General features: G+C 45.1%; 1 protein-coding gene across 9 annotated transcripts in view; it reads left to right on the top strand.

Moving 5' to 3' along the window:
* The window catches only part of PTPRS (protein tyrosine phosphatase receptor type S), a 240,959-nt gene that overhangs the window by 170,231 nt on the left and 45,146 nt on the right, over positions 1 to 25,582 (top strand). For 8 of the 9 annotated variants that reach the window (XM_075281026.1, XM_075281006.1, XM_075281017.1 and 5 more), the window contains 3 exons: positions 13,132 to 13,292; positions 18,154 to 18,165; positions 18,411 to 18,523. In XM_075281026.1, the coding sequence (XP_075137127.1) occupies positions 13,132 to 13,292; positions 18,154 to 18,165; positions 18,411 to 18,523 (286 nt within the window). The remainder of the gene's footprint in view (positions 1 to 13,131; positions 13,293 to 18,153; positions 18,166 to 18,410; positions 18,524 to 25,582) is intronic. The other variant, XM_075281034.1, reaches the window with a different exon arrangement.

Genomic DNA, 25,582 nt, shown 5'->3' with positions numbered 1-25,582 from the left:
CTAACCACAGATCTTCTGTGGATGTAGGTTTGCTCAGACGTTTCTGTCTCTTCAGGTAAATCCAGACAGCTGAAATTGAGATCAGGGATTTGAGAGGGGGGGCATATCATCACTTACAGGACACAGCCCCTCAAGTGTTTAAGCTAGAAAGATATGTAATAGACTAAAGGGTTCAAAACAGCTAAAAGTTTGTCTTCCTTGGGCTTCTGTAAGGTTTCCGTCCAAATCTTCATTTTACTCATCTTCCAGATAAGATCACAGAAGATGCTCTGAATTTTAGGGTCAGCCATATTATGCAATATATGAAGAACTTTTGAGCATGGATATGATTTTAATGAGATTTACTCTACCCACTACACTAAAGGAAAGTTTTCACCATGCATTTGTCTTGTCTTGGAGTCTACTTAACAATGGATCTCCATTCAAGGATACCAAATGCTGGACCTCAACACTAACAAGTATTCCCAAGCACTTAAACCTGGAAAGTATCTGTAAATGCCCCACTTCAAATGTCATGTCTGTGGCGCTTCCAGTACTGAGGCCCGAAAAAATAACCAAAGTTGTCAGTAATGGTTGTAACACTCCTCAATGAGGTATGCCAGTCTCTGGAAACAGTAATATATCATCTACACATAGAGCCTGTTTCTCATGCAGACCTCCATACTGAAACCCCTTTAACTCCTCATCCTGCCAGATGGTCACCGCCAGCAGCTCCACATCCAGAGCAAACAAAAAAGGCTACATGGGACTCCCTTTCCTTGTCATAAATAATGGGAAGAATTCTAACAAGAGCTTGTTAGCCCTGACATTGGCCCTGGGGTGAAGCATTGAGCCCATTACCACACTGTATAAAGTGTCTCCAAAGCCCAGACAGGATGCAGTGGACAAAAATGGTTCCACTCCATGCTTTCAGAGGACTTTGCTATGTCTAGGGAACAGACAGCTCTAATACCCTCTAAAGCAGGGATCAGCAACCTTCACAGAAGTTAGAGTGCTGAAACTACAACTCCATACATGCTCCATTCACTTTCATGGGAGGTCCAAGAACAGCACAGTAAGTTTACACGCTGGTAGTTGTAGTTTTACAACCGCTTGAGTGCCGAAGGTTGCCTACCACTGCTCTAAAGTGTTCGCACCAGAAGGTTCCGAAATGGTCTCCTTAGGTTCACTGCAGTTGACATTATTAGGCATGAAGCACACCTCAGTTCAGCTGATAATGATGGGCCACCATCGTAACAACCCTAAAAACCTGATTAGCTAAAAGTTTAGTAAATATCTTTAATGTCAAGATAAAGTGCTCGTTCACATGGGGCAAGAGGGGGCGGATTTTGTCGCTGAATCCTCCTCAAAATCCGCCCCCTCACAATAGAGGTTCATGCAGACCGCTAGCGGAAAATAAGAACGCTAGCTGCCCCTTCTTCAGGCGGATTCCGCAGCTGATTCAGCCGCAGCGCCCACCTTGCGGCAGCACCCTCCGGACTAGGCCCATTCATTTGGGCCTACTCTGGAGCGGGAAGCCGCAACTGTCAGAAGTCGCAGAAGACGTATTTTGGTCCTATTCTGACGCAGCTTTCCACGTCAAAATCAAAACCAAAATACACAGTCCCGTGCCCCATGTGAACTAGCCCAAAGATCAAGGATACACACACAAAGTGAGAACGTGCCAGTCACTAGACACTTATGCTATGTTTATAGCAACCCTGCAAAGCCAGCTAAAGAAACTGTAAACATAATATAACATATTCTCATAGTCTAATTAAGCAGAAGGCACATGTAAGTAATTTCCCAAGAGAGGGGGCGCTTATATTCATGCCACCAAACACAAAGAATCTGGAAAAAAATGGGTGGATATGACAAAGGCAAAGTGTTAGTTTGGAATCTCAGTATCTATGCTTCTGCCTTCCCTTCTTATATCTGACATTCTATTTAGTGCTATACAGCTCAAACCCGTTGCGTTATGGTTTCCATGCCTACCAGTCAGTCCCTGGCTGTGTCTTCAGACATTTAGAGCTTTGAGACAAAGAGCCAAATAGAGTGCTGCCTCATTGTTCAATTGTAAGCTTAGGAGGGGTATTTGGACAGCATTGAGACTTGTCAGATGCCTGCCATTACATTGTAAGTTGGCTTTATTCTCTATATTTATGGTTTTTGCTGTATCCACATTTACTGCTTTTAGCTTGGGCTCCTGGTTATCCAATCTCTTGCTAATGTAGCTTTATCCATGAACTTCTTGACTTGACCTTGGCTTGGACTCTTATTATTTACAGTATTTTGCCTACTTATGTAGCCCCATCATATTACACAGCGGTTTTACAGATAGTGTCAACACTGTCCTATATAGGTCTCACAATTCAGAAATTCCCTATCAGTATGTCTTTGGAGTGTGAGAGGAAACCGGAGTACCCAGAAGAAACCCACAAAAAAACACAGGGATACCATATAAACTCCTTGCAGATGTTGTGCTTAATTGGATTTGAACCAGGCTGGGCTCTGTTATTTTTTTGCTATCCTTTTGGATACTCCTATGCTATCCCAGTTCTAACCAGGCTTGCATGTTATACACTTGTCTGCTGTAGGTTAGCTGGTCTGGCCTTTAGTCTGCGTGTGCACCTATTTTCTGAGACCAGTTCTGTGATGCAACCTGGTCCTGATATGCAAAGTCCAATATGCTTTGCGGTGTGCTCTGGTGAAAACATCAGGGCTGCAGTAGACTCTACTAACCAAATAGGTGTTGTATTATTGGTAACTTGTTTTGCTTGCTGTCTTTGATTTGTTTTGCCTGCAGCATATTTGGAAATGGCTTAAACATCAATTCCATATCTTGGGAATTGCTTAAGTGGCAAATTATATTACAAAGAGTTTCCATACAGGGATATTCATTCTCGATGTAGATGAAGCTGTCGCTCATGTTGCCTCCTGCAGATGTTCAAAGAAATGGATGATACCAACTAAAATTACTTTTCCTTACACTCCAATTCTTGTAATTTGTGGGAGTCCCAGTGGTCAAAACTTGCTGCCACCATAATACCCCTTTAACTCTAATGTTCTGGAGTATTATGCTCGGTTATGATCTCAGGCTACTATTAAGATACTGTATGATCTAATAAATCATTTTAAACCTTGCAATCTAGATAGTGTTAAAAGGTGTGTTAGTGATATTAATAGGTTGATAAGTGCACCCAAATACCTTTAGTGGTGTTTCAGTAATTTCTGGGTTGCTCTATGAGCTTCTTCCATCCTCTGCATTTGTTTACATAGGCATCTTCCTGTTCTGTGTTTTCCTACAACTACCATGATGCCTTGGGTTTCGCTCAGAGCTGACTCACACTTCTCACTCCCTTCCTCTCTTTCTCACTTCCTTCTCCTCCCTTTCTTGCTCACACTCACAGAATGTCACCGGAAAATCTGAAAATGTGCCTGGAACAGTCACCTGACCGCTCCGGCGATCTAAGTAAAAGTAGATTTTTGGTACACTAATAGAGATGAGCGAACACCAAAATGTTCGAGGTTCGAAATCCGATTCGAACAGTCGCTTACTGTTCGACTGTTCGAACCCCATTATAGTCTATGGGGAACATATACTCGTTAAGGGGGAATCCTAAATCCGTCTCTGGAGGGTCACCAAGTCCACTATGATACCCCAGGAAATGATGCCAACACCCTGGAATGACACTGGGACAGCAGGGGAAGCATGTCTGGGGGCATATAAATCACTTTATTACATGGAAATCCCTGTCAGCTTGCGATTGTCGCAAGCTAACTTTTTCCCATAGGAATGCATTGGACAGCGCTGATTGGCCGAATTCCGTACTTTGGCCAATTAGCGCTGGCTCTGCTGGAGGAGGCGGAGTCTAAGATCGCTCCACACCAGTCTCCATTCTGGTCCGACCTTAGACTCCGCCTCCTCCAGCAGAGCCAGCGCTGATTGGCCGAATTCCGTACTCTGGCCAATCAGCACTGGCCAGTGCATTCTATTGGCGTGATGAAGCAGTGCTGAATGTGTGTGCTTAGCTCAACTACGCCGGCGGAGTAGTTGAGCTAAGCACACAGATTCAGCTCTGCTTCAATCAGCACTGGCCAATGCATTCTATTGGCGTGATGAAGCAGTGCTGAATGTGTGTGTTTAGCTCAACTACGCTGGTGGAGTAGTTGAGCTAAGCACACAGATTCAGCTCTGCTTCATTCAGCACTGGCCAATGCATTCTATTGGCGTGATGAAGCAGTGCTGAATGTGTGTGCTTAGCTCAACTACGCCGGTGGAGTACTTGAGCTAAGCACACAGATTCAGCTCTGCTTCAATCAGCACTAGCCAATGCATTCTATTGGCGTGATGAAGCAGTGCTGAATGTGTATGCTTAGCTCAACTACGCCGGTGGAGTAGTTGAGCTAAACACACACATTCAACACTGCTTCATCACGCCAATAGAATGCACTGGCCAGCGCTGATTGGCCAGAGTACGGAATTCGGCCAATCAGCGCTGGCTCTGCTGGAGGAGGCGGAGTCTAAGGTCGGACCAGAATGGAGACTGGTGTGGAGCGATCTTAGACTCCGCCTCCTCCAGCAGAGCCAGCGCTGATTGGCCAAAGTACGGAATTCGGCCAATAAGCGCTGGCCAATGCATCCCTATGGGAAAAAGTTTATCTCACAAAAATCACAATTACACACCCGATAGAGCCCCAAAAAGTTATTTTTAATAACATTCCCCCCTAAATAAAGGTTATCCCTAGCTATCCCTGCCTGTACAGCTATCCCTGTCTCATAGTCACAAAGTTCACATTCTCATATGACCCGGATTTGAAATCCACTATTTGTCTAAAATGGAGGTCACCTGATTTCGGCAGCCAATGACTTTTTCCAATTTTTTTCAATGCCCCCGTTGTCGTAGTTCCTGTCCCACCTCCCCTGCGCTGTTATTGGTGCAAAAAAGGCGCCAGGGAAGGTGGGAGGGGAATCGAATTTTGGCGCACTTTACCACGCGGTGTTCGATTCGATTCGAACATGGCGAACACCCTGATATCCGATCGAACATGTGTTCGATAGAACACTGTTCGCTCATCTCTATACACTAAGTAATTATTATTTATTATTATTATTTATTTATATAGCACCATTAATTCCATGGTGCTTTACATTTGGGGGTTTATATACAAACAAATATAATACCAACAATGGCCGACTGGCACAGTGGGATAGAGGGTCCTGCCCGCAAGGGCTTACAGTCTATGAGGGAAGAGGGATAGAGACAGAAGGTGAGGGGAGTGACAGTAGTGTTATTGGAGGTTGTAGGCCTTCCTGAATAGGTGAGTCTTCAGGGCCTTCTTGAAGCCTGTAATTGTGGGGGCTGTTTTATGTGTCTTGGTAATGAGTTTCAGAGTATGGGGTATGCACAGGAGAAATCTTGGAGACGGTTGTGTGAGGAGCGGATGAGAGTACAGCAGAGTAGGAGGTCTTTGGAGGATCTGAGGTTACATGTGGGCAGGTAGTGGGAGATTAGGTCGGAGATATATGGAGGGGACAGGTTGTAGATGGCTTTGTAACATTAGTAACTTGAACTCAAATCTTTGGGCAATGGGTAGCCAGTGAAGCGATTGGCAAAGGGGAGCAGCTGATGAAGAGCAGGGGGGGGGTCATGTGAATTAAGTGAGCAGCACAGTTTAAGTTGGACTGGAGGGAGGTGAGAGTGTACCCTGGGAGTTCAATGGAGATGGGTGTTGCAGTAGTCTAAGCGGCAGATTATGAGGGCAGTTTCTGGGGTGAGGAAGGAGCGGCTTTGATGGATGTTCTAGAGTTGGAGGCGGCAGGAAGTGTTGAGGGTTTGAATGTGCGACTTTAAGGATAGATCGGGGTTGGTAGGCGGGGGTAGCTTAGATTAGCAATATCAATTTATCCCAGACAACCCCTTTAAATGTTTGTCTCTTAAACTAATTTGACTTTTGCAGCTTCTTTATGTAATGGTGCTTGTTACAACCACACTTGACAGGTTATGTACAACCTTGAGAAAATTTCTAAAAAATACAGATAGATTTCCAGAGAGTAGATGAGCTTGGATAAGGACACAGGGCCATCAAGTCCAACCTATAATCCTACAGTGTTGTTCCAGAGAAAGGCAAAAAAAACCCATAAGGCTGATGCCAATTGCCCCATGTCAGGGGAAAAATTCTTTCCCGACTCCATTCTGGCAATGTGTATAAAAACCCTGAATCCACTTGTCCTTAATAGAGATGAGCGAACAGTGTTCTATCGAACTCATGTTCGATCGGATATTAGGCTGTTCGGCATGTTCGAATCGAATCGAACACCGCGTGGTAAAGTGCGCCATTACTCGATTCCCCTCCCACCTTCCCTGGCGCCTTTTTTGCTCCAATAACAGCGCAGGGTAGGTGGGACAGGAACTACGACACCGGTGACGTTGAGAAAAGTAGGCAAAACCCATTGGCTGCCGAAAACATGTGACCTCTAATTTAAAAGAACAGCGCCGCCCAGGTTCGCGTCATTCTGAGCTTGCAATTCACCGAGGACGGAGGTTTCCGTCCAGCTAGCTAGGGCTTAGATTCTGGGTAGGCAGGGACAGGCTAGGATAGGAAGGAGAAGACAACCACAACAGCTCTTGTAAGAGCTAAATTCCAGGGAGAAGCTTGTCAGTGTAACGTGGCACTGACGGGCTCAATCGCCGCAACCCAGCTTTCCCAGGATCCTGAATGGAATACACTGTCAGTGTATTCCCGTATACCCGATATATACCCCGATACCCGTTCCAACGGTGTGCCCCCCCACCTTCACCCCAGAAATACCCTGCAAGTCCCCTAGCAATAGAATTGGGGCTATATACACCCACAATTTTTACTACTGGTATACAGTGCCATTGTCTGACTGGGAATTCAAAGAATATATTGGGGTTATAAATACCCTCATTTCTTGCTACTGCCATATAGTGCCAGTTTCTGACTGGTAATTCAAAGAATATATTGTGGTTACGTGCACCCACAATTTTTACTACTGGTATACAGTGCCATTGTCTGACTGGGAATTCAAAGAATATATTGGGAATACAAATACCCTCATTTCTTGCTACTGCCATATAGTGCCAGTTTCTGACTGGTAATTCAAAGAATATATTGGGGTTACGTGCACCCACAATTTTTACTACTGGTATACAGTGCCATTGTCTGACTGGGAATTCAAAGAATATATTGGGAATACAAATACCCTCATTTCTTGCTACTGCCATATAGTGCCAGTGTCTGACTGGGAATTCAAAGAATATATTGGGGTTACGTGCACCCACAATTTTTACTACTGGTATACAGTGCCATTGTCTGACTGGGAATTCAAAGAATATATTGGGAATACAAATACCCTCATTTCTTGCTACTGCCATATAGTGCCAGTGTCTGACTGGGAATTCAAAGAATATATTGGGGTTACGTGCACCCACAATTTTTACTACTGGTATACAGTGCCATTGTCTGACTGGGAATTCAAAGAACGCCAACATCGCTAAACTGCTGGCCCAGGAGATGTTGGCGTTCCGGCTTGTTGAAACTCCCGCCTTCCTGGACCTGATGGCAACTGCGGCACCTCGCTATGCCGTCCCTAGCCGTCACTACTTCTCCCGGTGTGCCGTCCCCGCCTTGCACCAGCACGTGTCACTCAACATCAGGCGGGCCCTTAGTTCCGCGCTTTGCACAAAGGTCCACTTGACCACCGACGCGTGGACAAGTGCATGCGGACAGGGACGCTACATTTCACTGACGGCACACTGGGTGAATGTAGTTGAGGCTGGGACTGCTTCCCAAACTGGCCCGGTGTACCTCGTCTCCCCGCCTAACATTCCTGGCAGGGACACGAGAAGAACACCCCCCTCCTCCTCCTCCTCTACCGCCTCCTCCTCCGCCACCGCCTCCTCCTCCGCCACTGCCACCGCCTCCTCCTCCGCTGTTAGATTGACCCCAGCTACGAGTTGGAAACGTTGCAGCACTGGGTAGACGTCAGCAGGCTGTGCTGAAGCTGATCAGCTTGGGGGACAGACAGCACACTGCCTCCGAGGTGAGGGATGCCCTCCTCGATGAGACGGCAATATGGTTTGAGCCGCTGCACCTGGGCCCAGGCATGGTCGTTTGTGATAACGGCCGGAACCTGGTAGCAGCTCTGGAGCTTGCCGGACTCCAACATGTTCCATGCCTGGCCCACGTCTTCAACCTAGTGGTGCAACGTTTCCTAAAGAGCTACCCCAATGTTCCAGAGCTACTGGTGAAAGTGCGGCGCATGTGCGCCCACTTTCGCAAGTCGACAGTAGCCGCTGCTAGCTTAAAATCTCTCCAGCAACGCCTGCATGTGCCACAACACCGGCTTTTGTGCGACGTCCCCACACGCTGGAACTCAACGTTTCAGATGTTGAATAGAGTGGTTGAGCAGCAGAGACCTTTGATGGAATACCAGCTACAAAACCCTAGGGTGCCACAAAGTCAGCTGCCTCAGTTTCACATCCATGAGTGGCCATGGATGAGAGACCTTTGTGACATCCTACGGGTCTTTGAGGAGTCCACAAGGAGGGTGAGCTCTGAGGATGCGATGGTGAGCCTTACAATCCCGCTCTTGTGTGTTCTGAGAGAATCCCTGATTGACATCAGGGATAACTCAGATCACACAGAGGAGTTAGGGATAGCATCCGATCCGTCACAGCTGGAGAGTAGGTCCACACATCTGTCCGCTTCACTGCGTTTAATGGAGGAGGAGGAGGAGGAGGAGGAGGAGGAAGAAGAGTTGTCCGATGATGTGATGGTGATACAGGAGGCTTCCGGGCAACTTCGAATCGTCCCATTGTTGCAGCGCGGATGGGTAGACATGGAGGATGAGGAGGAAATGGAGATTGAACTTTCCGGTGGGGCCAGAGGAGTCATGCCAACTAACACTGTGGCAGACATGGCTGAGTTCATGTTGGGGTGCTTTACAACCGACAAGCGTATTGTCAAAATCATGGAGGACAACCAGTACTGGATCTTTGCTATCCTTGACCCCCGGTATAAAAACAACATCTCGTCTTTTATTCCGGTAGAGGGGAGGGCCAATCGCATCAATGCTTGCCACAGGCAATTGGTGCAGAATATGATGGAGATGTTTCCAGCATGTGACGTTGGCGGCAGGGAGGGCAGTTCCTCCAGTAGGCAACCAAGTTCTCACCGGTCCTCACAAACGAGGGGCACACTGTCTAAGGTCTGGGACACCTTGATGGCACCCCCTCGCCAAAGTGCCGCCACGGAGGGTCCTAGTGTCACCAGGCGTGAGAAGTATAGGCGCATGTTGCGGGAATACCTTTCCGACCACAGCCCTGTCCTCTCCGACCCCTCTGCGCCCTACACGTATTGGGTGTCGAAGTTGGACCTGTGGCTTGAACTTGCCCTATATGCCTTGGAGGTGCTGTCCTGTCCTGCCGCCAGCGTCCTATCTGAGAGGGTGTTCAGTGCAGCCGGTGGCATCATCACTGACAAGCGCACCCGTCTGTCAGCTGAGAGTGCCGACCGGCTCACTTTGATAAAAATGAACCACCACTGGATAGAGCCTTCATTTTTGTGCCCACCTGTGTAAAGCACCCCAACATGAAACTCCATGTCTGTACTCAACCTCTCCAATTCCTCCGCATCCTCATACTCATCCACCATAAGCGTTGCACAATTCTGCTAATACTAGGCTCCCTCCAACATGATTTCCCCCAACTCTGCTGGTTAGAGGCTCCCTCCACCCTGATTTCCACCAACTCTGCTGGTTAGAGGCTCCCTCCACCCTGCTTTCCCACAACTCTGCTGGTTAGAGGCTCCCTCCACCATGAATTTGCCCAAACTGGGCTGGTTAGAGGCTCCCTCCACCATGAATTGGTCCAAACTGGGGTTTTTAGAGGCTCCCTCCACCATGAATTTGCCAAAACTGGGCTGTTTAGAGGCTCCCTCCACCATGAATTGGTCCAAATTGGGGTTTTTAGAGGCTCCCTCCACCATGAATTTGCCCAAACTGGGCTGGTTAGAGGCTCCCTCCACCATGAATTGGTCCAAACTGGGCTGGTTAGAGGCTCCCTCCACCATGAATTGGTCCAAATTGGGGTTTTTAGAGGCTCCCTCCACCATGAATTGGTCCAAACTGGGCTGTTTAGAGGCTCCCTCCACCATGAATTGGTCCAAACTGGGGTTTTTAGAGGCTCCCTCCACCATGAATTGGTCCAAACTGGGCTGGTTAGAGGCTCCCTCCACCATGAATTGGTCCAAACTGGGTTTTTTAGAGGCTCCCTCAACCATGAATTGGTCCAAACTGGGGTTTTTAGAGGCTCCCTCCACCATGAATTGGTCCAAACTGGGGTTTTTAGAGGCTCCCTCCACCATGAATTGGTCCAAACTGGGGTTTTTAGAGGCTCCCTCCACCATGAATTTGCCCAAACTGGGCTGTTTAGAGGCTCCCTCCACCATGAATTGGTCCAAACTGGGTTTTTTAGAGGCTCCCTCCACCATGAATTGGTCCAAACTGGGGTTTTTAGAGGCTCCCTCCACCATGAATTGGTCCAAACTGGGGTTTTTAGAGGCTCCCTCCACCATGAATTTGCCCAAACTGGGCTGTTTAGAGGCTCCCTCCACCATGAATTTGCCCAAACTGGGCTGTTTAGAGGCTCCCTCCACCATGAATTTGCCCAAACTGGCCTGGTTAGAGGCTCCCTCCACCATGAATTGGTCCAAACTGGGGTTTTTAGAGGCTCCCTCCACCATGAATTGGTCCAAACTTGGCTGTTTAGAGGCTCCCTCCACCATTAATTGGTCCAAACTGGGCTGGTTAGAGGCTCCCTCCACCATGAATTGGTCCAAACTGGGTTTTTTAGAGGCTCCCTCCACCATGAATTGGTCCAAACTGGGGTTTTTAGAGGCTCCCTCCACCATGAATTGGTCCAAACTGGGCTGTTTAGCGGCTCCCTCCACCATTAATTGGTCCAAACTGGGCTGGTTAGAGGCTCCCTCCACCATGAATTTGCCCAAACTGGGCTGTTTAGAGCCTCCCTCCACCATGAATTTGCCCAAACTGGGCTGGTTAGAGGCTCCCTCCACCATGAATTGGTCCAAACTGGGGTTTTTAGAGGCTCCCTCCACCATGAATTGGTCCAAACTTGGCTGTTTAGAGGCTCCCTCCACCATTAATTGGTCCAAACTGGGCTGGTTAGAGGCTCCCTCCACCATGAATTGGTCCAAACTGGGTTTTTTAGAGGCTCCCTCCACCATGAATTTACCCAAACTGGGCTGTTTAGAGGCTCCCTCCACCATGAATTGGTCCAAACTGGGCTGGTTAGAGGCTCCCTCCACCATGAATTTCCCAAAACTTGGCTGTTTAGAGGCTCCCTCCACCATGAATTGGTCCAAACTGGGCTGGTTAGAGGCTCCCTCCACCATGAATTTGCCCAAACTGGGCTGTTTAGAGGCTCCCTCCACCATGAATTGGTCCAAACTGGGTTTTTTAGAGGCTCCCTCCACCATGAATTGGTCCAAACTGGGCTGTTTAGAGGCTCCCTCCACCATGAATTTGCCCAAACTGGGCTGGTTAGAGGCTCCCTCCACCATGAATTGGTCCAAACTGGGCTGGTTAGAGGCTCCCTCCACCATGAATTTGCCCAAACTGGGCTGTTTAGAGGCTCCCTCCACCATGAATTGGTCCAAACTGGGTTTTTTAGAGGCTCCCTCCACCATGAATTGGTCCAAACTGGGCTGTTTAGAGGCTCCCTCCACCATGAATTTGCCCAAACTGGGCTGGTTAGAGGCTCCCTCCACCATTAATTGGTCCAAACTGGGCTGGTTAGAGGCTCCCTCCACCATGAATTTGCCCAAACTGGGCTGTTTAGAGGCTCCCTCCACCATGAATTTGCCCAAACTGGGCTGTTTAGAGGCTCCCTCCACCATGAATTTGCCCAAACTGGGCTGGTTAGAGGCTCCCTCCACCATGAATTGGTCCAAACTGGGTTTTTTAGAGGCTCCCTCCACCATGAATTTGCCCACACTGGGGTGTTTAGAGGCTCCCTCCACCATGAATTTGCCCAAACTCTGCTGGTTAGAGGCTCAATCCACCCTGATTTTCAAAACAAATGTTGGTGCCAACCTCAACTTACTACAAGGGCCAAATTCACTGCTGGTGACAAGCTCTCCTCACTGCAAGTGCCAAATACACATGTTTCAAGGTGTTTTCCTACTGTCAGAGATGTGGTATTGAGTGTGTAAAGTGTGTAGTTGTTAGGCTGTGATGTTGGGGTAATAGAGGGTCTTTGGTGTGTTAGATGCCCCCAGACATGCTTCCCCTGCTGTCCCAGTGTCATTCCAGAGGTGTTGGCATCATTTCCTGGGGTGTCATAGTGGACTTGGTGACCCTCCAGACACGGATTTGGGTTTCCCCCTTAACGAGTATCTGTTCCCCATAGACTATAATGGGGTTCGAAACCCATTCGAACACACGAACATTGAGCGGCTGTTCGAATCGAATTTCGAACCTCGAACATTTTAGTGTTCGCTCATCTCTAGTCCTTAACAAATTATACAACCCATAACCCATAATATTTTTCTGTTTGACAAAGGCATCCAGACCCTCTTTGAACTTGCTCGATGAATCCAGACTTTAAATCCTTTTGCAACCAATGTCTGAATGTTTAGTTATTTGTGCATAAAGCAATTCAAGAGAGAATTACATCCAATGGCTGGTACTTGAGGCACAACGTTTCTTTTTTTGGAAAGATCTCATTTAATCAAGTGCCTTTTTCCAGGGGAGCATTGCATGGCCCATAAGTCTTCTTAGCCTGCATAGCACTCTCTCTAAGGACATCCTTATAGCATTTGCCTTGTGAGAAACTCCTAAGGTTTAGAATTAAGCAGTAATCTAGGTAGAGTATCGCTTTGGCCAGCAGTCATTTTAGTGCCTAGTTTGAATCCACAAATAAACTCTGGATTTTGATGGATTGCTGTAGAGAGTGGTGATGTGGAAAGTGATCTTTCTTGGTGTATATGACAAATGTATGACTCCGATACGGTACTGTATTTAGCAAAAATAATCATAACTCTGCCTCACTATCGCAATTGGTAAAACACACCTTTGTGAATGGAGATGTTTTTCCTCTGTAGAAAATGTTTGCTGCAAGTCCATATTCAGAACCCATTTTTATAGAAGATCCTGATCCCCAGCCAATTATTGATGGTGAAGAAGGTTTAATATGGGTCATCGGACCAGTCCTAGCTGTTGTTTTTATCATCTGCATTGTCATTGCTATTCTTCTCTACAAAAAGTAAGTTTTGCTAATTAAAAAAAAAAAAATCTGTATTAGTAATATTACTAATTGTGAACTAGATGAATACTTCTAATATAATTACAAAATATTCTGGGGAGTTCACACTCTGGTTGATGACTAGGTAGCCAAGTAATAAACTGATCAAACAGTGAAAATACAGGTATATAGTTAAATGATTAACTAGCCACCTAGTTACCTAGGAATACATAAAACTATTTAATTCCCTTTCCTAACTTTAACTGTGTGTACATATTTTGGGATGGTAATCATACAAAAAAATAGTAACTCAGTTTTTACTTGCTATATAATAAGTTTTTACATAAGGATAAATAGTTTCAGAGTCAAAAGAAAAAAAAACTTAACTTCACAAGACACATGCAACTTACCAACCATCTTGTGTGTCAGATGACAGATAACATTTGCTCATTTATAGAGGTTAGGCTTTTTATATGGCATATTAAAGAAGCACTGAGGTGATTTTTCTCGTTCATTATGAACCAATTGCACCAATACATATAATTCAGCTAGTATCCCCTTATTTAGTTGTTGCTTTCTGTCTAAAAGTTCATCCTTCTCCACATTTGGGTCATTTGATGATTCTTTCCTGCTCTGCTGTCAATCCCATGATACTTCAGCACAGCATCACATGGTCAGCTAAAGCAGCGGCCCCCATTTCCTTTTGCACCAAGGACCAGGGGGTGCTGGTTGAGGGTGGAATTTAGGTTGCAGGGCCAACCCATATGTATTAGTGCCCCCTTCACTGGTAATAGCCTCCTCACATAAGTAAAGCAATAGTGGCCTAATAGTGCCCCCATAGGTAATAGCCCAGCCACATAAATAATGCTGTTACCTGTCAATGGCACTATTTCTGTTTTAATGTTCTAATAGTCCCCCCCACACACACACACACACACATAAGTAATGCTATTACTTTGGGGGGGCACTTTCATAGTAATAGTTGCCTAATAGCACCCCCCACAGGTAACAGCCCACCTCCCCTACATTCAATATTCAGCTGCTCTGTACAGTTAGATTGTACTTACAGAGCAGTGATGGAGTGGGCTGGACCTCCTCTTTCACACAGCCTGTGTGCATCTTCTATTTTCTTCCCACTGGAAACATAGCATAGGGGTCAAGGTTGCAGCAGGACCTCCTCCTATACACAGCCTGTGTGCATCTTCTATTTTCTTCCCAGTGGTACCATAGAATAGAGTAGTGTAGCGCGCTACTGCAAATTTAGCCCCACCCACTTTTGTGTTGACTCCGCCCATTCTCATAAATTTTTCATGTGCCCGCACACAGTATAATCCTCCTACAGTCACCCGTAAATTATACAGTTAGGGCCAGAAATATTTGGACAGTGACACAAGTTTTGTTATTTTATCTGTTTACTAAAACATGTTCAGAAATACAATTATATATATAATATGGACTGAAGGTGTACACTCCCAGCTGCAATATGAGAGCTTCCACATCCAAATCGGAGAAAGGGTTTAGGAATCATAGCTCTGTAATGCATAGCCTCCTCTTTTTCAAGGGACCAAAAGTAATTGGACAATGGACTCTAAGGGCTGCAATTAACTCTGAAGGCGTCTCCCCCATAAACCTGTAATCAATGAAGTAGTTAAAAGGTCTGGGGTTGATTCCAGGTGTGTGGTTTTGCATTTGGAAGCTGTTGCTGTGACCAGACAACATGCGGTCAAAGGAACTCTCAATTGAGGTGAAGCAGAACATCGTGAGGCTGAAAAAAAAAAAAAATCCATCAGAGAGATAGCAGACATGCTTGGAGTAGCAAAATCAACAGTTGGGTACATTCTAAGAAAAAAGGAATTGACTGGTGAGCTTGGGAACTCAAAAAGGCCTGGGCATCCACGGATGACAACAGTGGTGGATGATCACCGCATACTTTCTTTGGTCAAGAAGAACCCGTTCACAACATCAACTGAAGTCCAGAACACTCTCAGTGAAGTAGGTGTATCTGTCTCTAAGTCAACAGTAAAGAGAAGACTCCATGAAAGTAAATACAAAGGGTTCACATCTAGATGCAAACCATTCATCAATTGCAAAAATAGACAGGCCAGAGTTAAATTTGCTGAAAAACACCTCAAGAAGCCAGCTCAGTTCTGGAAAAGTATTCTATGGACAGATGAGACAAAGATCAACCTCTACCAGAATGATGGGAAGAAAAAAGTTTGGAGAAGAAAGGGAACGGCACATGATCCAAGGCACACCACATCCTCTGTGAAACATGGTGGAGGCAACGTGATGGCATGGGCATGCATGGCTTTCAATGGCACTGGGTCACTTGTGTTTATTGATGACATAACAGCAGACAAGAGTAGCCGGATGAATTCTGAAGTGTATCGGGATATACTTTCAGCCCAGATTCAGCCAAATGCTGCCAAGTTGATCGGACGGCGCTTCATAGTACAGATGGACAATGACCCCAAGCATACAGCCAAAGCTACCCGGGAGTTCATGAGTGCAAAAAAGTGGAACATTCTGCAATGGCCAAGTCAATCACCAGATCGTGACCCAATTGAGCATGCATTTCACTTGCTCAAATCCAGACTTAAGGCGGAAAGACCCACAAACAAGCAAGACCTGAAGGCTGCGGCTGTATAGGCCTGGCAAAGCATTAAGAAGGAGGAAACCCAGCGTTTGGTGATGTCCATGGGTTCCAGACTTAAGGCAGTGATTGCCTCCAAAGGATTCGCAACAAAATATTGAAAATAAAAATATTTTGTTTGGGTTATGTTTATTTGTCCAATTACTTTTGAGCTCCTAAAATGTGGAGTGTTTGTAAAGAAATGTGTACAATTCCTACATTTTCTATTAGATATTTTTGTTCAACCCTTCAAATTAAATGTTACAATCTGCACTTGAATTCTGTTGTAGAGGTTTCATTTCAAAACCAATGTGGTGGCATGCAGAGCCCAACTCGCGAAAATTGTGTCACTGTCCAAATATTTCTAGCCCTAACTGTATGTTCCCCCTCTATCTCTCCCCCAGTTTCATATACACCCTTCATCTGCCCCCAGATTCATGTCCCCCCTCCATCTCTGCCCCCAGTTTCATGTCCCCTCCATCTCTTCCCCCCAGATTCATGTCCCCTCCATCTCTGCCCCCAGATTCATGTCCCCCATCTCTTCCCCCAGATTCATGTCCCCTCCATCTCTGCCCCCAGATTCATGTCCCCACATCTCTTCCCCCAGATTCATGTCTCCACATCCCTGCCCCCAGATTCATGTCCTCTCCATCTCTGCCCCCAGATTCATGTCCCCACATCTCTGCCCCCAGATTCATGTCCCCCCCCATCTCTGCCCCCAGATTCATGTCCCCTCCATCTCTGCCCCCAGATTCATGTCCCCCCATCTCTGCCCCCAGATTCATGTCCCCTCCATCTCTGCCCCCAGATTCATGTCCCCATATCTCTGTCCCCAGATTCATGTCTCCACATCTCAGCCCCCAGATTCATGTCCCCTCCATCTCTGCCCCCAGATTCATGTCCCCTCCATCTCTGCCCCCAGATTCATGTCCCCACATCTCTGCCCCCAGATTCATGTCCCTCCATCTCTGTCCCCAGATTCATGTCTCCACATCTCTGCCCCCAGATTCATGTCCCCTCCATCTCTGCCCTCAGATTCATGTCCTCTCCATCTCTGCCCCCAGATTCATGTCCTCTCCATCTCTGCCCCCAGATTCATGTCCTCTCCATCTCTGCCCCCAGATTCATGTCCTCTCCATCTCTTCCCCCAGATTCATGTCCCCTCCATCTCTGCCCCCAGATTCATGTCCCCTCCATCTCTGCCCCCAGATTCATGTCCCCCCATCTCTGCCCCCATATTCATGTCTCCTCCATCTCTGCCCCCATATTCATGTCCCCTCCATCTCTGCCCCCAGATTCATGTCCCCTCCATCTCTGACCCCAGATTCATGTCCCCATATCTCTGACCCCAGATTCATGTCCCTCCATCTCTGTCCCCAGATTCATGTCTCCACATCTCTGCCCCCAGATTCATGTCCCCCCCATCTCTGCCCCCAGATTCATGTCTCCACATCTCTGCCCCCAGATTCATGTCCCCCCATCTCTGCCCCCAGATTCATGTCCCCCCATCTCTTCCCCCAGATTCATGTCTCCACATCTCTGCCCCCAGATTCATGTCCCCTCCATCTCTGCCCCCAGATTCATGTCCCCATATCTCTGCCCCCAGATTCATGTCCCTCCATCTCTGTCCCCAGATTCATGTCCCCTCCATCTCTGCCCCCAGATTCATGTCCCCTCCATCTCTACCTCTGCATTATATGGAGGGCCCAGGTATACCCTAGTATAAATTCTATTACATTTTGACAAATTTAATTATCATTTACACCATTTACAAGTTTGACAATACATATTTTAAAAACTGTGAACAGTATTCTGACAGTTCTGGATGGTATCATTGCTGTTATATTGGTGTTTTGTTTTTTTTTTGCTGCAGCACACACTTTGGCGGGGGGGGGGGGGGGGGATTTGGGGTTCTTTGGTTTTCTGGTGTATTTTTTTTCCCTATAGCAAAGATTATGAGAAAACACCTGAACAAAATGCCATACCAAGAGCATACTTAATGCCACAGAGCCAAAAACACACCCAAAAAAATGCCACACGCTGCACTTTTTATAATCATTGCTTGCCTTTTAGCTAAAATCTGTATGTAGCATTTTTTGCCATTTAAAAAAATGTCCTACATGAAATAGCTCTTGTTTTGCTTTTCCACTTCACTTAGTACACTTTTTATTGTATATGCATTGAATTTGCTTTATTATATTTCTTTTCTAAAACTTTAATTTGTTGTTCTCTCTTACTTGCCATCAACAGCAAACCTGATAGGTAAGAATTTTCTTGATTATTCTATTTTTACATATACAGTGATAAATAGAAGCAGAAGGTTGTCGAACTCTAACAACGTATCACCTATCCACAGCTCTCTGTTTCAATGGACAGACAGTCACACATGCATGTTGACACTCTTTTTTTGTTTTCTTTTTGACAAACATTTATTGCCCTGTGGCCATTATCATGTGGCTATGTTTTTGGTGGGACAAAAATAATTGCTTCTTTTTTTTATTTTTAAGCAAAAGAAAAAACTCAGAACCCAGGACCAAATGCCTGCTGAACAATGCAGAAATACCTCCTCATCATCCTACTGATCCAGTGGAAATGAGACGCATCAATTTTCAGACTCCAGGTAATGGCAGAAATTTCTTAAATGTAGAAGAACATGTCCTTTATAATCACGTTGCAGTATTGTCCCGAAATGCATAGAGTACATAGCGCAACCATTGTGTGACAAAATGCACCAAGTCATCGATTTTATGGTTGCATATGAAAAGTAGAAATACTGCATTTTTATTTAGCACCCTGCCAGTGATATGTTTCAAACTGCAAAGTGTATGTAATGCTTCAACACAATGTTGCTGTATTTGTTTGCTTGCACAGGTATGAATCACACATACAGCCATACCGATTCTAAAATGGTGTCCATAGTCTACTGCACCTCAATGTGTCATATGTGTGTGTTTATATATTGTGAGAATCTTTGGGAAAAATTGTGGCATATTTCAAAACTACCTGTATAAGGGGGATATTGTAATGCCTTATGCTGTGTGACAGTTTAGTGATAGCAACAGTGTGTAGCATAGTGTGACGCTGATTCAAGTGTGAAGGGACAGGAAGAGTTGAGATTAAAACAGTCTTTATTTGCAGTTGGGTAAGACTGCCTCCATGAATCCAAAACCTCATTAGGTTGGTCCACATCATTGACTCACACAAAAGCTACTGCAGAATATGTTGCCGCTGTACAAGTAAGAGAAATAAATAATTAAATTATAATACTCCTAATCAGGAATGCAGACCCCCTGGGAGCTCCATTTAATGTTCCAACAGAGAGCACCTGAATCGCTTTGCTCCATTATCTAAAGCAGGGATAGGCAACCTTCGGCACGCCAGCTGTTATAAAACTACAACTCCCAATATGCATACTTGCTCTGTTGGTATTGGAACTCCCATAGAAGTGAATGGAGCAAGTTGGGAGTTGTAGTTTGACAGCAGCTGGAGCACCAAAAGTTGCTGACCCCTGAGCTAAAGAATTGTGTAGCTTCATAGTCCTATCTGTCTACTTATGTCTAAAATGAGCGGAAGCATGATCTATCAGTGTTCAGCCTCTTGTTATAGGCAGGACAATGCTGGAGCCTGAATAAATGAGTAACCACTTACATGACACCATGCATGCAGCACTACTCGCCTACCATGCAACATGGATCTTAAAGGGGCTCTATCATTGGAAAAAGTCATTTTTAACTAATCACATAATTCCGTAGCCTTTAAATAGGCTATTCCGCATGTACCTTTTGTATTTAAATTGCCTCAGTAGTTTTTGAATGAGATCGTTTTTATTCATATGCTAATTAGCCTCTCTGTGCACCCCGGAAGTCTCATCGTGCACTGTCTGCTGTATATATAGCACAAGCTGCTGCTGCTGAATCCTCCTCCCTGCTCTCACACACAGCACACAACACACAGCATAGAGAGGAGAGCTGGCTGACAATTTCCTGTGCACCGAGGGGGCTAATTAGCATGTGAATAAAAACAGACTTATTCAAACACTACTGAGGGCTCGTTCACATCTGCGTTCTCCTCTCCGTACTGCAGGTTTCCGTTTCCTGCATAAAACAGGGGCAGGATATGGAAACCTGCAGGATTCTTTCTCACCCATTCATTTGACTGTTTTATAATCCGGACACAGAGTCGGACATGCAGTACTCTGTGTCCGGATTAAAAAAACCGGTTTCGCGGCGGAGAGCATAAAACGCTCACCGCCGCTCACGGCCGGACCCGGTCTGTGGTTTCCGTCTTCTGGCATGTAGAAGACGAAAATCACAGAACGGAGACCCTGAACGCAGGTGTGAACCTAGCGTGAGGCGATTTACATACAAAAGGTAGGTGTGGAATAGCCTTTCTAAAGGATATGCAAGAATGTGATTAATTAAAAATGACTTTGCCAATGATAGAGTCCCTTTAAAATTAACTATTAGAGATGAGCGAGTACTGTTCGGATCAGCCGATCTGAACAGCACGCTCCATAGAAATGAATGGATGCACCTGGTACTTCCGCTTTGACTTCGGCCGGCCGCTTAACCCCCCCCAACCCCCCCCCCCGCATGCCGGCTACGTCCATTCATTTCTATGTGTGCGTGCTGTTCGGATCGGCTGATCCGAACAGTACTCGCTCATCTCTATTAACTATGTCATTGTACCAGAACACCAGAGATAGTTACATTATATTCTTCACTTCCACCAAGTTTAATACTATTTATTAGGGTATTGAACATTAAAATTTATTTTATTTGGTTTTGTATTTTCTATCTCCCAAAGGGAGCAGAGCCCAGATCCCATAGAGCCCTGCTTACTTGCCACACTCGTGTTGTTCTTTCAATTCTTCTGGTCCATGTGAAATGGCACCAACAACAGATATCATGTGGTATGTTAGGTGTGGGGTTTTTTTTTACTGAAATCGCTAGATAAAAAAAAGTTCAGCTTGCAAAGCTATTTCTCTGGAATTTCTGATGGACACTGCGACGGAGATTCTGACACAGATGTGAACGTAGCCTTAAGAAACAATGGTCAGCACTGAGTAATATTTTTATAAATTTTTTATTTACTGAAATGGTCATTAACTTTTGAGATCAGTGGAGGTCTGACACACAGACCTTACACAGATTCTCTTGTTTCACACATGGCTCTATGGAGCTATGAATTGGAATTGAGTTGTAAGATGCTTCTTGGTGTTGGCACCCCATCAATGTCAAGTTAATGACCTATTGCAAGGATAGGGCATTATTCCTCATTCTTTGATAACCCCTTTCTAGGAGTTATAGTATATTCACATAAAATTTTCCCTAGCTAGGTAGGCATTGTTTTTTAATTATTTTTTAAGGTGCCCATACACATAATACTAATGATTATTGCTGTGTGTTAAGATAAGATAATCCTTTAATAGTCTCACCTTGGGGAGATTCAGTGTGTCAATTCAGCAGCATGCATAATACAGTAATATATTACAAGAAAGAACACATACAAGCTCATAGCAGATAGGAAAAAGATACTAGGAGTCATAGCAACTAAAAAGAAAGACTTCAGGATCATTTAGTTCTCTGTGTGTTGTGATCTCCGCTTGGCCTGATGCTGATTATACACATTAACCAGGGTTGGGAGGAAGGATCTCTGATAGCACTCCTTCTGACACTTGGGGCCAAGTCCTGTCACGGTCTCATACATGGGGTGGGAGTTGTTCTCCAGCATGGGGCTCACCATGGACATTATCCTTCTGTCAACCACCACCTGCACTGGGTCCAGGGGGCTCCCCAGAACAGAGCTGGCCCTTCCAACCAGCCTGTCAAGTCTATGTCTGTCACTGGCTGGTATGCTACTCCTCCAGCAGGCCACTCCGAAGAAGATGGCTAATGCTACCACAAAGTTAAAAAAAAATGGCCCATGTTGCTACAATTAATCCTACCCTTGTAACAGATTAAGGACTGGCTTTGCATTTTACTTGGCTAGTGATTGCCCAATACAATGTGTTTTTTCATCAGAAAAAATATACTTGTTTGCACACACAAATAATATTTGCAGTACTTTTCCACAGAGAAAATAACGATCACTGCAAATATTGTAGATTAACGAACAAAATAAGTGGAATTGGAAAATTGTTGTTTCGTTGCCTTTAACATTTACAGACATTCCATGTTTGCTTATCCCTTAATTAGGATTTTATAGATTAGGCTATGTTCACACTACCTTATTCTGAACTGTTGTTCTGATCCATCATAGAATTACAACAGTGGGCTCAAAACCTAATAGAATAATGGATGCAGATGGAGCATTTTCTGTCTGCCTCTGTTATCATTAAGTGTAATGTTAAAAACAAGATGTCATTCTATTAATTTTGAGTCTGTTGTTCTAATTGAAATATATATATATATACACTCACCAGCCACTTTATTAGGTACACCATGCTAGTAACGGGTTGGACCCCCTTTTGCCTTCAGAACTGCCTCAATTCTTCGTGGCATAGATTCAACAAGGTGCTGGAAGCATTCCTCAGAGATTTTGGTCCATATTGACATGATGGCATCACACAGTTGCCGCAGATTTGTCGGCTGCACATCCATGATGCGAATCTCCCGTTCCACCACATCCCAAATATGCTCTATTGAATTGAGATCTGGTGACTGTGGAGGCCATTGGAGTACAGTGAACTCATTGTCATGTTCAAGAAACCAGTCTGAGATGATTCCAGCTTTATGACATGGCGCATTATCCTGCTGAAAGTAGCCATCAGATGTTGAGTACATTGTGGTCATAAAGGGATGGACATGGTCAGCAACAATACTCAGGTAGGCTTTGACGTTGCAACGATGCTCAATTGGTACCAAGGGGCCCAAAGAGTGCCAAGAAAATATTCCCCACACCATGACACCACCACCACCAGCCTGAACCGTTGATACAAGGCAGGATGGATCCATGCTTTCATGTTGTTGACGCCAAATTCTGACCCTACCATCCGAATGTCGCAGCAGAAATCGAGACTCATCAGACCAGGCAACATTTTTCCAATCTTCAATTGTCCAATTTCGATGAGCTTGTGCAAATTGTAGCCTCAGTTTCCTGTTCTTAGCTGAAAGGAGTGGCACCCGGTGTGGTCTTCTGCTGCTGTAGCCCATCTGCCTCAAAGTTCGACGTACTGTGCGTTCAGAGATGCTCTTCTGGCTACCTTGGTTGTAACGGGTGGCTATTTGAGTCACTGTTGCCTTTCTATCAGCTCGAACCAGTCTGGCCATTCTCCTCTGACCTCTGGCATCAACAACGCATTTCCGCCCACAGAACTGCCGCTCACTGGATGTTTTTTCTTTTTTGGACCATTCTCTGTAAACCCTAGAGATGGTTGTGCGTGAAAATCCCAGTAGATCAGCAGTTTCTGAAATACTCAGACCAGCCCTTCTGGCACCAACAACCATGCCACGTTCAAAGGCACTCAAATCACCTTTCTTCCCCATACTGATGCTCGGTTTGAACTGCAGGAGATTGTCTTGACCATGTCTACATGCCTAAATGCACTGAGTTGCCGCCATGTGATTGGCTGATTAGAAATTAAGTGTTAACGAGCAGTTGGACAAGTGTACCTAATAAAGTGGCCGGTGAGTGTGTGTATATATATATATATATATATATATATATATATATACAGTCCTATGAAAAAGTTTGGGCACCCCTATTAATCTTAATCATTTTTAGTTCTAAATATTTTGGTGTTTATAACAGCCATTTCAGTTTGATATATCTAATAACTGATGGACACAGTAATATTTCAGGATTGAAATGAGGTTTATTGTACTAACAGAAAATGTGCAATATGCATTAAACCAAAATTTGACCGGTGCAAAAGTATGGGCACCTCAACAGAAAAGTGACATTAATATTTAGTAGATCCTCCTTTTGCAAAGATAACAGACTCTAGTCGCTTCCTGTAGCTTTTAATCAGTTCCTGGATCCTGGATAAAGGTATTTTGGACAAACAATTCAAGTTCAGTTAAGTTAGATGGTCGCCGAGCATGGACAGCCCGCTTCAAATCATCCCACAGATGTTCAATGATATTCAGGTCTGGGGACTGGGATGGCCATTCCAGAACATTGTAATTGTTCCTCTGCATGAATGCCTGAGGATTTGGAGCGGTGTTTTGGATCATTGTCTTGCTGAAATATCCATCCCCGGCGTAACTTCAACTTCGTCACTGATTCTTGAACATTATTCTCAAGAATCTGCTGATACTGAGTGGAATCCATGCGACTCTCAACTTTAACAAGATTCCTGATGCCGGCATTGGCCACACAGCCCCAAAGCATGATGGAACCTCCACCAAATTTTACAGTGGGTAGCATGTGTTTTTCTTGGAATGCTGTTTCTTTTTGGACGCCATGCATAACGCCTTTTTTTTTTATAACCAAACAACTCAATTTTTGTTTCCAAAATGAAGCTGCCTTGTCCAAATGTGCTTTTTCATACCTCAGGCAACTCTATTTGTGGCGTACGTGCAGAAACGGCTTCTTTCTCATCACTCTCCCATACAGCTTCTATTTGTGCAAAGTGCGCTGTATAGTTGACCGATGCACAGTGACACCATCTGCAGCAAGATGATGCTGCAGCTCTTTGGAGGTGGTCTGTGGATTGTCCTTGACTGTTCTCACCATTCTTCTTCTCTGCCTTTCTGATATTTTTCTTGGCCTGCCACTTCTGGGCTTAACAAGAACTGTCCCTGTGGTCTTCCATTTCCTTACTATGTTCCTCACAGTGGAAACTGACAGGTTAAATCTCTGAGACAACTTTTTGTATCCTTCCCCTGAACAACTATGTTGAACAATCTTTGTTTTCAGATCATTTGAGAGTTGTTTTGAGTAGCCCATGATGCCACTCTTCAGAGGAGATTCAAATAGGAGATCAACTTGCAATTGGCCACCTTAAATACCTTTTCTTATGATTGGATACATCTGGCTATGAAGTTCAAAGCTCACTGAGGTTACAAAACCAATTTTGTGCTTCAGTAAGTCAGTAAAAAGTAGTTAGGGGAATTCAAATCAATAAAATGATAAGGGTGCCCATACTTTTGCACCGGTCAAATTTTGGTTTAATGCATATTGCACATTTTCTGTTAGTACAATAAACCTCATTTCAATCCTGAAATATTACTGTGTCCATCAGTTATTAGATATATCAAACTGAAATGGCTGTTGCAAACACCAAAATATTTAGAACAAAAAATGATTAAGATTAATAGGGGTGCCCAAACTTTTTCATAGGACTGTATATAATTCAAATTCTGTAGTAGTCTGCTCTATACAAATCCACAGTTCTCGCCCGATTTGGCTGAAATTCGGCATGCCCCCTCTCCACACACAGGAGCAGAATACTGCACATGTTACATCTCGCTAGCGTCCCCCCGTCATGAGATTGGGGCCCCTAAATTTAGGCCCTATACATATAATGGAGAAAAGTGAAAGTGAAAGCGCTGAGGGGAAAACAACAGTTGTGACTGACAGACGGATTAAAGCAATGGCGCAAAAGAGTCGCAGCTAAAAGGGCCGCACCACCACACATAACACACAAACACCATATAAACATCACACAGACAGCACACATACACCAACCCACAAGCACAACACCACACGAATGCCACAACACACCACACAAACA

This window comes from Leptodactylus fuscus, chromosome 1 (assembly GCF_031893055.1).
Source record: "Leptodactylus fuscus isolate aLepFus1 chromosome 1, aLepFus1.hap2, whole genome shotgun sequence".
Taxonomy (NCBI): domain Eukaryota; kingdom Metazoa; phylum Chordata; class Amphibia; order Anura; family Leptodactylidae; genus Leptodactylus; species Leptodactylus fuscus.
This window is presented reverse-complemented; position numbering and strand designations above follow the sequence as displayed.